At 39.6% G+C, this 16,311-nt stretch overlaps 1 protein-coding gene across 2 annotated transcripts in view; it reads left to right on the forward strand.

Moving 5' to 3' along the window:
• The first annotated feature begins 351 nt into the window (after positions 1-351).
• The window catches only part of EMCN (endomucin), a 263,020-nt gene continuing 247,060 nt past the window's right edge, over positions 352-16,311 (forward strand). For both annotated transcript variants that reach the window (XM_073589333.1, XM_073589341.1), the window contains exon 1: positions 352-484. In XM_073589333.1, the coding sequence (XP_073445434.1) occupies positions 430-484 (55 nt within the window). In that variant the 5' untranslated portion in view covers positions 352-429. The remainder of the gene's footprint in view (positions 485-16,311) is intronic.

The following is a 16,311-nucleotide window of genomic DNA, read 5'->3' on the forward strand; positions in this document are numbered from 1 at the left end:
TGTTACATGGGGAAGAAAATAATGTAAAAAATCAATCATGTATTTTAGAATATTGTGCAGTATTATTAATATAAATATATATTTTCCTTGATAATAATTTGGAGAACTAAAAGTTCTAGTCTCCAATCTTAAGATTTCCTGGGATACTTATGTTGTTTGTTCTCACGCAGTTACAGAAAAAAAATTATATTTAAGAACAACACGTTTAAACACCAGATGAAAAGAACTTCCTGTGAACAATTTTAACAATACATCCCCCATGTCCTGAACTCCCAGCGGGAGCTTAGAGCATTTCCTCCAGTTCTTTATCAGCCCTAAAATAAGCAGAAAGAGGCAGAGCAGGCACACACCTTTTCCACTTGATAATTAAACCCTGCCTTGTTAGTAAAAAGACTATGGGACAATGCAAAGGGTATGTCATAGAGAACCATGAAGACCATTGGAGCTAATACTCTCATTCTATCTGTCCTAATCCTGCTCACAGGTAAATTGTGATATGTATGTATACCAAAGCTGGCTTCCATCATGTTACTGAATTGTCTGGATGGGACTAATTAGGAAAATTGCAGGAGCTTAATTTACTTGGAATATAAAATTTTATATTAATATTGCTTGATATGTCAGTACTGAAGGAACACTAAAATATTAGCAACATACAGTACATGTATACACCTGTAGTAACTTGACATGTACTTTAAATGATCTATTATGTTATTTGCATTTAAGTAATCAAGATGTCTGTCATTTACTCCAGCCATAGTGGTTCCAGATGCTAATACTCTCCAATTTATTGATATGCATTTTTTAAGAGGAATAACTTAATTGTAGATTTATCTGTTTATGCAAAGTTTTTCTATTTGTTTTGCATTTTAAAACTTTTACATTTTGTAACGAAAAAATTTTTCTAGGTGACATTTTTTCTTTTTCTGCTGTTTCACAATATTTTAAGTTCTAATAGCCAAATTGAACTTTCCCATGTATTATTTTGATGCATAACTGCAATTATAAAATCTAGAAATATAAAAGAATAGTTAATAGTAAATTACATCCTAAAAATATAGGTTGATCTTTGTGAGGCAGGAGACAATGAAAACATTAATAACAACAAACTATCCATAAAAATTAATTTGACTTACAAATGAATAACTGCTCAGCATATTACTGTTGGCTTACTCTAAGGCTATGGTCACCCAAGCATAGTTTCTCTCATCTGAAAGAATTGGGTTTATTATGGTAATCACCCTCTGATCGGAGTTTGATCAAACTGTGATCCAATTTTCTCAGATGAGGAGAAGATAGAAAAAAAATGTCTTCATCCTCTCCATTCGGTCAGTCCGTGAAAATTGGACTGCACCAAGATTTTATCCTAGTGCCGTCTGATTTTTTTCCCTTGCACTCCTTAACTTGTAAGGCCGAGTGCGATCCAAAAATTGGATGCAAATTGAGCATGTTGTTGTTTTTTCCTCAGACTCTGTTCGAGGAAAAAAATCTGACATGTGTGAGGCCCCATAGAATAATATTGGCCCGAGTTCATTCTGATGTTTTATTGGATCGCATTTGGACCGAAAATGCTGTCATCTGCTTGACCCCTAAAGCTACTTTCACACAAGTGTATAACAAATTGTGTTTCATCCAGAAAAACTCTGGATGAAACAAAGATTTCTCATTTGTCATCTATATGCAATCCATGTGCTATACCTTTTGCTACAGCAGCAGTTATAAAAAAAATTACAAAAGTAAATACAGTTTTGTATATTAAGCAATTACAATGTATCCATAAAAATTTGTTGCCATATGGTGGCATCATATTACAATCCAATTTTTTTCACGCACCCGTAAACTTGAATGGGCGATTCTTAAGACTCTCTAGTGAAATTAATGCATGCTGCAATTTTTTTCACATGCAGATTCGGTCTGTGAAAGAAATTGCTCATCTGCACTGCCAAAAGGAATAACATTGGTCTGAATGCTGTCCGTCTTTTCACGGGAAGCACCCAGACCGAAAATGAAACTGTGAACCATGGACTTTGATTTTTCTCCATTTATATGATTCAGGGCCACAATTAGCCAAATGAAAATTTTATAGTGTGTAAGACATAAAATGCCCTACTCCATCCTCCCCCTGTTCTTACTCAGTTTGAAAATAACATGCGTTGGCACTCAGACCGTCTCTCCTTCCTCCTCGGGAAGCAAACAATAAAAGGAAGCTTATAGCACTCACATAAGATGCTTATTTAGTCTTTTGAAAAATATTTCCCCATATGACAGCTATAGTTTCCAGGTGGCTGACAACTTAGATACAACTAAATGGAAAGTATATTACTAATAGACTTTCTGACTAATGATAGTTTTATTTCTATTGTTAACAAATGAGAAAATGAATGCCTGAAATTGAGTTCACACCTTAAACAATTACATCTTACTGTTGGAAACAATAACAAAATTTTGGAAACAATTGCTTTCTCATTGATATACAGTGGTAGGTTTGGAGCTGTTCCTTTGTTAAAATGAATAAATAAATTAATGAATAAATTGACAATTGGGTGTCACCAGCTGAAGGCGCGTCTCTAAATATTCTGACTTTGTCTAATCGGTGCTGTAGGTATTAGACTGTGCAGAGACATGCCCCTTTGACAAGTCAATTTATTCATAATGACAGATGAACAGCACAGTGCAGAAGTCTAATAAAAGATGCTCCAGAATCGTTATTCCATGCAGAGTAGAAGTTTGTGCACCTCTGGTCAAAATTACTGTTACTGTGAACAGCTAAGCAAGTTGAAGATGAAATGCTCTCTAAAAGGCCTCAAGTTAAAGCTGACACATTTCCTCTGTATATTAGGCAAAAAAAAATAGTTTTTTTTTTCACTTTAAAAATTACAAAAAGGACAATGGGCCATTGCAAAAGTTTGGCACCTTTGGAGATTTGTGCACTCAGGTAACTTTGAGCAAGGTTTCAGACCTTAATTAGCCAGTTAAGGTTATGGCTTATTCACTATCATTGATAGGAAATGCCAGGTGATGCAAATTTCCCAATTTTATAAAAACCCAGTCTCCCATAACCTCGTGCCAAAAAACAACAGCCATGCTTTTTTTTAATCAGCTGCCTGGCATTCTGAAAATGAAAATGGTGGAAGACCACAAAGCAGGAGAGCAGGAGAAGGCTATAAGAAGATAGCAAAGCGTTTTCAAGTTGCCATTTACTCAGTTCAAAATGTAATTAAGAAATGTCAGTTAACACGAACAGTGGTGGTCAAAATAAGGTTTGGAAGACAAGGCAAATTTTCAGTGAGAGATGCTCATAGGATTGCTACAGAGGCAAATCAAAACCCCTCCTTGACTACAAAAGACATTCAGAAAGATTTAGCAGACTCTGAAGTTGTGGTACATTGTTTTACTGTTCATAAACACCTGCACAAATATGGTCTTCATGGAAGAGACTAGAAAAACCTCTTCTGTGTCATTACCATAAAATTCAGCTTCAGAAGTATGCAAAAGAATATGTAAACAAGCTGGGTGGATTTTGGAAATAAGTCATGTGTACTGATGAGGTTAAAATAGAACTCTTTGGTCACAATGATCGAAGGCATGTGTGGAGCAAAAAAAAGGGCACAGAATTTCAGGAAAAGAACATCTCGCCAACCATTAAGCATGGGGCTGGATCAATCATGCTTTGGGGTTCTGCAGCAGCCAATGGCATGAGGAAAGTTTGATGGGTAGAGAGAAGAATGGATTCAATGAAATTTCAACAAATTCTTAATGCAAACATAACACTACCTATAAAAAATCTGAAGTTGTAAAGAGAATGGCTTCTACAAATGGATAATGATCCTAAAGACACGTTAAAATCCACAATAAACTACCTCAAAAGGCGCAAGCTAAAGGCTTTACAATGGGCCTCACAGTCCTCTGATATGAACATGATTGAAAATCTGTGGCTAGACCTCAAAATAGCAGTGCATGCAATACGACCCAGGAATCTCACAAAACTGGAAGAATTTTCCAAGGAAGAATGGATTAAAATCCCTCAAACAAGAACTGAAAGACTCTTGGCTGGCTACAAAAGTGTTTACAAGCTGTGATACTTTCAAAATGAAAAAAATTAAAACGCATTTTTTTGCCTAAAATACAAAGGAAATGTGTCATCTTTAACTTTAAGCCTTTGAGAGATGATTTCATCTTCAACTTGTTTAACTGATCACAATAACAGTAATTTTGACCAGGGGTGCCCAAACTTTTACATGACACTGTACACATGTTTAGGGGAAAAAAGTTCATTGGATGGTTTCTTCACTTTTTGTGGCTTCTGTATATATGTCTACAGTCTGCTTAACCCCTTAATGATACGCCTTTTAACGGCGGTAGATAAGGCTGCTTAAACCACAAAAAAAGTGTATAGCTCCCCAGAGTCAGATTTATTTTCACGGCTCTGTGTTATATACTTTAGTGAAACACTTGTGGGTTCAAAGTTCTCACAACACATGTAGATAAGTTCCTTGGGGGATCTAGTTTCCAAAATGAGGTCACTTGTGGGGGGTTTCTACTGTTTAGGCACATCAGGGGCTCTCCAAACGCAACATGGCATCCGATCTCAATTCCAGCCAATTCTACATTGAAAAAGTCAAACGGCGCTCCTTCCATTCCAAGCCCTGCCATGCACCCAAACAGTGGTTTACCCTCACATATGGGGTTTTGGAGTATTCAGGAGAAATTTCACAACAAATTTTATGGTTCATTTTTGTTTTACACTTGTGAAAATAAAAAAATTGGTTCTGAAGTAAAATGTTTGTAAAAAAAAGTTAAATGTTAACCCCTTCATGACCCAGCCTATTTTGACCTTAATGACCTGGCCATTTTTTGCAATTCTGACCAGTGTCCCTTTATGAGGTAATAACTCTGGAATGCTTCAACGCATCCTAGCGATTCTGAGATTGTTTTTTCGTGACATATTGGGCTTCATGTTAGTGGTAAATTTAGATCTATAATTTTTGCGTTTATTTGTGAAAAAATCAGAAATTTGGCAAAAATTTTGAAAATTTCGCAATTTTCAAATTTTGAATTTTTATTCTGTTAAACTAGAGAGTTATGTGACACAAAATAGTTACTAAATAACATTTCCCACATGTCTACTTTACATCAGCACAATTTTGGAAGCAAAATATTTTTTTGTTAGGAAGTTATAAGGGTTAAAAGTTGACCAGTGATTTCTCATTTTTACAACAAAATTTACAAAACCATTTTTTTTAGGAACCACCTCACATTTGAAGTCACTTTGAGGGGTCTATATGGCAGAAAATACCCAAAAGTGACACCATTCTAAAAACTGCACCCCTCAAGCTACTCAAAACTACATTCAAGAAGATTATTAACCCTTTAGGTGTTTCACAGGAACTAAAGCAACATGGAAGGAAAAAAAGGACATTTTAATTTTTCCAACAAAAATTTTCTTTCAGCATCAATTTTTTCATTTTCACATGGGCAACAGGATAAAATGGATCCTAAAATTTGTTGGGCAATTTCCCCTGAGTACACCGATACCTCATATGTGGTCAAAAACCACTGTTTGGGCGCACGGCAGGGCTCAGAAGGGAAGGAGTGCCATTTGACTTTTTGAATGGAAAATATGCTGGAATATTTAACGCTTGCCATGTCGCATTTGGAGAGTCGCTGTGTGCCTAAACACTGGAGCTCCCCCACAAGTGACCCCATTTTGGAAACTAGACCCCCCAAGGAACTTATCTAGATGCATAGTGATCACTTTGAGCCCCCAGGTGCTTCTCAAATTGATCCGTAAAAAAAAGAAAAAGTACTTTTTTTCACAAAAATTATCTTTTAGCCTCAGTTTTTTCATTTTCACATGGGCAACAGGATAAAATGGATCCTAAAATTTGTTGGGCAATTTCTCCTGAGTACACCGATACCTCATATGTGGTCATAAACCACTGTTTGGGTGCACGGCAGGGCCCGGAAGGGAAGGAGCGCCATTTGACTTTTTGAATGGAAAATTAGCTCCAATCGTTATCAGACACCATGTCGCGTTTGGAGATCCCCTGTGTGCCTAAACATTGGAGCTCCCCCACAAGTGACACCATTTTGGAAACTAGACCCCTTAAGGAACTTATCTAGATGTGTAGTGAGCACTTTGAACCCCCAAGTGCTTCACAAAAGTTTATAACATAGAGCAGTGAAAATAAAAAATCATTTTTTTTCCTCAAAAATGATTTTTAGCACGCTATTTTTTATTTTCACAAGGGTAACAGGAGAAATTGAACAAAAAAAGTTGTTGTCCAGATTGTCCTGAGTATGCTGGTACCCCATATGTGGGGGGGGGGCACTGTTTGGGTGCACGGCAGGGCGCAGAAGGGAATGAGCGCCATTTGACTTTTTGAAATGAAAATTAGCTCCAATCGTTAGCGGACACCATGTCGTGTTTGGAGAGCCACTGTGTGCCTAAACTTTGGAGCTCCCCCACAAATGACCCCATTTTGGAAACTAGACCCCCTAAGGAACTTATCTAGATGCATAGTGAGCACTTTGAACCCCCAGGTGATTCACAGAAGTTTATAATGCAGAGCAGTGAAAATAAAAAATCTTTTTTTTTCCTAAAAAAAAATTTTTTAGTTGGAAATTTTTTATTTTCACAAGGGTACTAGGATAAATTGGACCCCAAAAGTTGTTGTCCAGTTTGTCCTGAGTATGCTGGTACCCCATATGTTGGGGGGAACCACTGTTTGGGCACACGTTGGGGCTCAGCAGGGAAGTAGTGACATTTTGAAATGCTGACTTTGATGGAATGGTCTGCGGGCGTCATGTTACATTTGCTGAGCCCCTGTGTGCCTAAACAGTAGAAACCCCCCACAAGTGACCCGATTTTGGAAACTAGACCCCCCAAGGAACTTATCTAGATGTGTGGTGAGCACCTTGAACCCCCAAGTGCTTCACAGAAGTTTATAATGCAGTGCCGTGAAAATAAAAAATCATTTTTTTCCCTCAAAAAAAAATGAATTTTAGCACGCAATTTTTTTTTCACAAGGGTAACAGGAGAAATTGGACCCCAAAAGTTGTTGTCCAGTTTGTCCTGAGTACGCTGATACCCCATATGTGGGGGATGACCACTGTATGGGCACACGTCAGGGCTCGGAAGGGAAGTAGTGACGTTTTGGTATGCAGACTTTGATGGAATGGTCTGCGGGCATCATGTTACATTTGCAGAGCCCTTGATGTACCTAAACTGTGGAAACCCCCCACAAGTGACCCCATTTTGGAAACTAGACCCCCCCAAGGAACTTATCTAGATGTGTAGTGAGCACCTTGAACCCCGAAGTGCTTCACAGAAGATTGTAACGCAGAGCCATGAAAATAAAAAATCTTTTTTTTCCTCAAAAAATGAATTTTTAGCTCGCAATTTTTTATTTTCACAAGGGTAACAGGAGAAATTGGACCCCAAAAGTTGTTGTCCAGTTTGTCCTGAGTACGATGATATCCCATATGTGGGGAGGGACCATTGTTTGGGGACACGTCGGGGCTCGGAAGGGAAGTAGTGACGTTTTGAAATACCGACTTGATTGAATGGTCTGCGGGCATCATGTTACGTTTGCAGAGCCTCTGATGTGCCTAAACAGTGGAAACCCCCCACAAGTGACCCCATTTTGGAAACTAGACCACCAAGGAACTTATCTAGATGTGTGGTGAGCAGCACTTTGAACCCCCAAGTGCTTCACAGAAGTTTATAACGCAGAACCGTGAAAATAAAAAATCTTTTTTTTCCTCAAAAAATGATTTTTTAGCCCACAATTTTTTATTTTCACAAGGGTAACAGGAGAAATTGAACCCCAAAAGTTGTTGTCCAGTTTGTCCTGAGTACGCTGGTACCCCATATGTGGGGGGAACCATTGTTTGGGCACACGTCAAGGCTCGGAATGGAAGTAGTGACGTTTTGAAATGCAGACTTTGATGGAATAGTCTGCGGTCGTCATTACGTTTGCAGAGCCCCTGATGTGCCTAAACAGTGGAAACCCCCCACAAGTGACCCCATTATGGAAACTAGACCTTCCAAGGAACGTATGTAATATGTGTTGTGAGCACTTTGAACCCCCAAGTGCTTCACAGAAGTTTATAATGCAGAGACGTGAAAATGAAAAAATCATTTTTTTCCACAAAAATAATTTTTTAGCCCCCAATTTTTTATTTTCCCAAGGGTAACATGAGAAATTAGTCACCAAAAGTTGTTGTGCAATTTTTCCTGAGTACGCTGATACCTCATATGTTGGGGTAAACCACTGTTTGGGCACACGTCAGGGCTTGGAAGGGAGGGAGCACCGTTTGACTTTTTGAACGCAAAATTGGCTGGAATCAATGGTTGCACCATGTCGCGTTTGGCGACCCCCTGATGTGCCTAAACAGTGGCAACCCCTCAATTCTAACTCCAACCCTAACCCCAACACACCCCTAACCACAGCCCTAACCCTAACACATCCCTAACCACAAGCCTAACCCTAATTCCAACGCTAACCCTAATTCCAACCCTAACCCTAATTCCAACCCTAACCCTAACCCTCTTTCCAACCCTAACCCTCTATCCAATCCTAACCCTAACCCTCTTTCCAACCCTAACCCTCTTTCCAACCCTAACCCTCTTTCCAACCCTAACCCTAACCCTCTTTCCAACCCTAACCCTAACCCTCTTTCCAACCCTAACCCTCTTTCCAACCCTAACCCTCTTTTCAACCCTAACCCTAACCCTCTTTTTAACCCTAACCCTAACCCTCTTTTCAACCCTAACCCTCTTTTCAACCCTAACCCTAACCCTCTTTTCAACCCTAACCCTAACCCTAATGGAAAAATAAAAATAAAAATATTTTCTTTATTTTATTAGTTGTGCCTACCTATGGGGGTGATAATCGGGGGGTTTATTTACTTTTTCTTTCATTTTGATCACTGTGAGAGTGATCAAAATGAAAGAATGGAATCTGCAGCCGGCAGATTCGGGCAGGCGCACTGCGCATGCGCCCGCCATTTTCTAAGATAGCGGCGCCCATGAACCGGACCCGCCGGACACCGGGAGCGACAGGCGGACTTAGAAGGTGCCGGGGGAGGTGAGAGGGGGTGAGGGGGTTATCGGAATCTGGCGGGGAGCAGAGGGAATGGGAGGGGGGCAGATGATGACAGCGGCGGCAGATCGCCGCTGTCATTCAGTTGCGGGGGGGCGATCGCCGGTGGGGGGGTGGAATCGGTGTCTCCAGCTATGTCCGATGCTACAGCAGCATCGACCATGGCTGGATTGTAATATTTCATCAATTTTCATTGATGAAATATTACTATCGCTCTGATTGGCTGTTTCACTTTTAACAGCCAATCAGAGCGATCGTAGCCACGTGGGGGCGAAGCCACGCCCCCTGTGGCGAAGAACAAAGCCCCCTGTATCTGCGGGTCAGGTGACCTTTCAGTGACCTAGGTCACCCGACCCGCAGGGGGGCTTTAAAGTCATGACGCCACATAGGCGTCATGGGTCGTTCTGGCACGACTTTTCATGACGCCTATGTGGCGTCAAAGGTCGTGAAGGGGTTAATTTTTTTCCTTCCACATTGCTTCAGTTCCTGTGAAGCACATAAAGGGTTAATAAACTTCTTGCATGTGGTTTTGAGTACCTTGGTGCAGTTTTTAGAATGGTGTCAATTTTGTGTATTTTCTGTCATATTGACCCCTCAAAGTGACTTCAAATGAGATGTAGTCTCTAAAAAGATGGTTTTGTAAATTTTGTTGGAAAAATTAGAAATCGCTGGTCAACTTTTAACCCTTATAACTTCCTAATAAAAAAAATTGCTTCCAAAATTTTGCTGATGTAAAGTCGACATGTGTTGAATGTTATTTATTAAGCATTTTGTGTGACATATCTCTCTGATTTAAGAACATAAAAATTAGAAGTTTGAAAATTGCAAAATTTTAAAAATTTTCGCCATATTTCCGTTTTTTCCATAAATAAATGCAAGTCACTTTGAATACATTTTACCACTAACAAGAAGTAAAATATGTCACGAAAAAACATTCTCAGAATCAGTGGGATCCTTTAAAGCGTTCCAGAGTTATAACCTCATAAAGTGACAATGGTCAGAATTGTAAAAATTGGCCTGGTCAGTAAGCTGCAAATTGGCTCCGTCACTAAGGGGTTAATGAGTGTTTAGGAATTCTATGGTTGTATACAATTAAGGCTTTGATTATATTAGTCGCATGGATTCCATTCATCTTTGAGCTGTTCAAGCTATGATTGATCATTTTTGGACAGATCATAAGTAATCCTTAAAAACATAATTGCTTATGATGTCTACTGTATAATACTACAGACTGGTAAGACTTTGTCGTCAACTACAGAGAAGGAAATAATTATTTGATACCTTACTGATATTGTAAGTTTTCCCACTGACAAACACATGAACAGTGCATAATTTTAAGGGTAGGTTAGTTTTAACATTGAGAGATAGACGCTCAAAAGTAAAATCCAGAAAATCACACTGCATAAATTATATAAATTTATTTGCATTTTGCAGTGAGAAATAAGTTTTCGATCCCCTACCAACCATTAAGAGTTCTGGCTCCTACAGACCAGTTATATGCTCCTAATCATCTTGTTACCTGCATTAAAGGCAGCAGAAACAAGATCATAGACCTGCACAAAGCTGGAATGGGCTACAAAATCATAAGTAAGAGCCTGGTTGAGAAGGAAACAACTGTTGATGCAACAGTGAGAAAATGGAAGAAATACAAAATGATTGTCAATCGACATCGATCTGGGGCACCATGCAAAATCTCACTTTGTGGGGTATCCTTGATCATGAGGAAGGTGAGAGCTCAGCCTAAAACTACATGGGGAACTTGTTAATGATCTCAAGGCAGCTGGGACCACAGTCACCAAGAAAACCATTGCTAACACATTAAGGTTTTAAATCCTGCAATGACCGCAAGGTGCCCCTGTTCAAGGAGGCACACGTGCAGGCCCACCTGAAGTTTGCCAATGAACACCTGGATGAGTCTGTGAGTGATTGGGAGAAGGTGCTATGGTCAGATGAGACAATAATTGAGCTATTTGGCATTAACACAACTCGCCATATTTGGAGGAAGAAAAATGCTGCCTGTGACCCAAAGAACACTGTCAAACATGGAGGAGGAAACATTATGTTTTGGGGGTATTTATCTGCTAAGGGCACAGGACTGTATCAATGGGAGAATTGATTGAACCATGTACCGTAAATTCCTGAGTTACAACCTGTTTCCCTCCACCAGCACCAGGACATTAAAAATGGGTTGTGACTTGGCCTTCCAGCAAGATAATGACCCAGAACCTACAGCTAAGGCAACAAAGGAGTGGCTCAAAAAGAAGCACATTAAGGTCATGAAGTGGCCTAGCCAGTCTCCAGACCTTAATCCCATAGAAAACTTATGGAGGGAGTTGAAGCTTTGGGTTTCCAAGCGACAGCCTCAAAATCTTAATGACTTAGAAATGATTTGCAAAGAAGAGTGGACCAAAATTCCTCCTGACATGTGTGCAAACCTCCTCATCAACTATAAAAAACATCTGACTGCTGTGCTTGCCAACAAGGGTTTTGCCACCAAGTACTAAGTCTTGTTTGCCAGACGGATCAAATACTTATTTCTCACTGTAAAATGCAGATACACTTACCATATTTTCTGGCATATAATACAACTTTTAACCCCTGAAAATCTTCTAAAAAACTAGGGGGTCATCTTATACGGCGGGTGCGGATCTCTGCGGTCAACACATATGGTGCGGGGAGCGGTCCTGACAATGAGGTGCCTCACAGGGAAGGTGTAAGTGAATCAAGCCCACACTTGTATTCTATTACCTCCTTCTCTTTCACCTGTCTGGCCTGCCCTACTCTGCCTCTCAAATCTCTTGAGGATGGAAGTGAAGTGGCTCCTTCTCTTTTACCCATCTGGCCAGCCCTTCTCTGCCTCTCAAATCTTGTGAGAATGGAAGTAAAGCGGCACATGCATGCCTGCGCCGCTTCACTTCCATCTGAGAATTGAGAGGCAGAGAAGGGCGGTCCAGACGGGTGAAAGAGAAGAAGGTAATAGGATAAAGTATATCCCAAACTCTATATTTTAAAAGGAAAAGATGGGGGTCGTCTTATACGCCCAGTCGTCTTATATGGCTTAAAATACGGTATATAATTTATACAATGTGATTTTCTGGATTTTATATTTGATATTCTCTCTCTCAATGTTAAAATTAACCTAAACTTGAAATTATAGTCTGTTCACGTCTTCTTCAGTGGGCAAAGTTACAAAATCAGCAAATGATCAAATAATTATTTCTTTCACTGTATAGAAAACACCTTGATGAAAAGGAGATGAGGATCTGAACAGAGCTTGTCTTTGCTCATTGTCCTAGATTAAGATCAATTATTTTAGTGGAAAGATTAACCAACTTTGCAAGAGCTCCCTGTTTTGTCTAAGAATTTGTCTGTTTCATCCAAGATATACAGTTTCCCTGTGACTTTAAGTCTCCCTTTGGTTTTTGGATGTACATTTTTTAAATTGTAGTCAGTATTTTAATGATTCTTATATCTTAATGACTTTGTGCTTGAAAGTAACATATTGGTCCTTTAGAAAGCAGAATGGATGTGATGGTTAATAAGAGCGGCATTAAAGATGTTGCAGAGTGAGAGTGAAGCACTCTGTTCTTGTTCCAATGATGCTCTATTTTGTAAAGCTATTTTTTAATGTACCTTGATGTACTCTGTGGGGATTTCATTTAATTGGCATCTGCTCATTCATAATATTATCTATTTATGTACACAACTTTTTAAGAAAACCGTTCAGTAAGTGAATGATGATAATGAGTATGTGAATGAGTTTCTGCATTATGCTTTTCTTTCAGTGATTTGTTTAGCTTCTTTTTTATCTGACTATACTACATTTGTGGCCATGGAATCAGAATAGATAATTCAATACAAATATATTCCGGAAAATAAAAACTGCCTTTATGTCACGTCATTGCTAACACATACAGTACAGATTACCTTTCCTTCTATTGTTACTACATGAATTTCTCTTCAAAGAAAATCTCTTAAGTACTGCCAGTTCTCCATCTGGCATGTTTCCCTGTTTCTCCTATTTGTGAGATAAAAAAGAAACATTTATGTATGGAAAAAAGCTTTACCAAGCCATTTGGTAAACAGGAAGGGCAATTTACTAAATTATGGTGTTGCGGTATATAATATTGGCTGGCATACCATATCTCTCCCCAACCAGACACATCAATGTTATAGGAAATCTGCTTGTTGCCCAACTAGTGTACAGTAAAACTTTCTTTCCTCTGGATGTCCCTATATTTTACAAAACAGTCAAAAAGTTTTTACCCCACTGTTGGCATGTACGGGCCAGAAGGTCCCAGCTGAGTAAGGGTACCGTTACACTTAGCGATGCACCAGCGATCCCGACAACGATATGGATCGCTGGTGCATCGCTAGGTGGTCGCTAGTGAGCTGCCACACAGGCAGATCTCACCAGCGACATTGCAGGGGTCGGGGGTCGCTACTTACCTGTCAGACGCAGCGATCCTGATGTCCTCCCGCCCGAGTCCATGCGTCGCTCGTCGGCGCCACAGGAAGCCCAGCAGGAAGCTGACGACGAGAAATGGTCCAGGACGTTCTCGCGCGATCAGCGATAACCAGTGGGGGAGCCGGTCGGAGGTAAGTATCAGACATAGCGATATCGCTGCTACGTCACAAAATCGGTGACGTTACAGCAATATTTCTAGCGATATCGCTATGTGTAACGGGGGCTTAAGGCATGAAACATAAAGAAGATATCCAGCTTTCCAAAATGCAAATAAAATCACATTATTGTTGACTGTTTCTAAAAACAACACAATGTAGATATGCAAGATAAAAACGATATCCTATTTTCTTTTCTGTATATTTGCGCACTGATGAGCTTTGCATCTCTATGTCATCGTTACATTAATGGTTATAATTATATCAAGAGAGTTCCTGAACAAAGTGGGTTATCATCACCCAAGCATAGACACTGTCCATCAGCTGAAGTTTGGCTGAAATTTTTGCTAACACTCCCACAATAACAGCTGGTATCAGAGAAAACTCCAATACCTACTGGTTAACTGTGTATCCGCTGCGATAAAAAATCATTCCAGTGCTGAGTATAGAAGAATCTCTTTACTTTGTGCCAAATCAGCCCTGTCATTGCCATTATATGTTATATTATATGTTTTAAAGTAAATTAATGGACTTGTGAAAATTATTTAAAAAATGTAGTTAAAATTAACAAAAAGAAAAAAATAGAACCCTAATGCAAAAAAAAAATCTACCATACACAGCGGGTGAAATAAGTATTGAACACGTCACCAATTTTCTAAGTAAATATACTTCTAAAGGTGGTGTTAACATGAAATTCTCACAAGATGTCGGTAACAACCCATCCAATCCACACAGACAAAGAAATTAAATGATAGATGTCCATAGATTAAGATGTGTAATAATGAGAATTACTTATAAAGTTGGTGACATGTTCAATACTTATTTCACCTGCTGTATGTACCTAAATTTGTCTCAAAAATCTACCACTAGTTTAGCTACAAAACAAGGCCTGAAATAGTTACATGGCTTTTAAAATATTCTGACATTTAAGGAAAAAAATATTTTCTAAAAAACTGTTGTTTGAAGTGAACCTGTCATGACCCCAAACATTATTATCCTGAAGATATAGGGTTAATTTGCAGGGTAATGGTGTTACAATATTGTCCCGCCCCTTTACTAGAGGAGAAAATGAATTGTATTACTCCCAGTAGGCAACACCTTTCAGTTGTAGAGGCGTGCCAACAGGAGCGGCTTAACCCCTTCCTTACTGATGACAGAATAATATGTCATCCATAAGGATCCCCGCTTTAAGGTGGGCTCCAGCTGTGAGCCCACCTCAAAGCCGCGACATGTCAGCTGTTATGAACAGCTGACATGTGCCTGCAATAGGCACGAGTGGAATCGCTGTCCACCCGCGCCTATTAACTAGTTAAATCCTGCTGTCAAAGCTGAGAGCGGGCATTTAAATAGCACTTCCGGCCGCTGGGCCGGAAATGAGCTCATCGCAGACCCCGTCATGTGATCGGGGGTCGGCGTCACGTTGCCTGGACAACCACAGATCTCATAGAGACCTCTATGGTTGTTCCAGGCAGATGGATGCCCGGTGGTCGGCGCTCAAAGCACAGCAGTAAATCTGCTACATATGGACGATCTGCTCATCGTTCATATGTAGCAGAGCCGATCGGGTTGTGCATGCTTCTAGCCTCCTATGGAGGCTATTGAAGCATGCCAAAGGTAAAAAAAATGTTTAAAAATAAAAAAAATTAAAAAATAAAAGTTCAAATCACCCCCCTTTTGCCCCAATCAAAATAAAACAATAAAAAAATTCCCACATACACATATTTGGTATCGCCGCGTTCTGAAACGCCCGATCTATCAATTAAAAAAAGCATTAACCCGATCGCTAAACGGCGTAGTGAGAAAAAAATTCAAAACGCCAGAATTACTTTTTTAAAATGCAATAACGGGCGATCAAAAGAACATATTTGCACAAAAGTAGTATCATTAAAAACGTCAGCCCGGCATGCAAAAAATAAGCCCTCATCCGACGCCAGAATATGAAAAATGGAGACGCTACGGGTCTCAGAAAATTGCGCAAAATTTTTAAATCAAATTTTGGAATTTTTTTCATCACTTAGATAAAAGAGAACATAGACATGTTTGGTGCCTATGAACTCGTAATGACCTGGAGAATCATAATGGTAGGTTAGATTTAGCATCTAGTGAACCTAGCAAAAAAGGTAAGCAAAAAAAGTGTGGGATTGCACTTTTTTTGCAATTTCACCACACTTGGAATTTTTTCCCTTTTTCGAGTACCCAACATGGTAAAACCAATGGTGTCATTTAAATGTACAACTCATTCCGCAAAACATAAGCCCACTCATAGCCATATTGACGGAAAAATAAAAAAGTTATGTCTCTGGAAAGAAGGGGAGCGAAAAATGAAAATCGAAAAAAGCTCCGGGAGTGAAGGGGTTAAAGTCGCCATTCAGTACAAAGTGAGCTTCCGTTGTAATCACATACCAGCACTGTGATTGACAGCTCGCTCTGCAGAGATGAAGATGCACACGTGCTGCAGAGCAAGCAGTTGTCAATCAAAGTGCCAGGGCATGTTGACAGCTACTGTGCGGCGGGCGGTAACTGAAACCTCTCTGATTACGCCTCTATGACTGAAAGCCGGAGGCTCCAGAGAAGAATAAAG

Source organism: Dendrobates tinctorius, unplaced genomic scaffold (assembly GCF_039654945.1).
Source record: "Dendrobates tinctorius isolate UK_male_01 unplaced genomic scaffold, ASM3965494v1 ptg000011l, whole genome shotgun sequence".
Taxonomy (NCBI): Eukaryota; Metazoa; Chordata; class Amphibia; order Anura; family Dendrobatidae; genus Dendrobates; species Dendrobates tinctorius.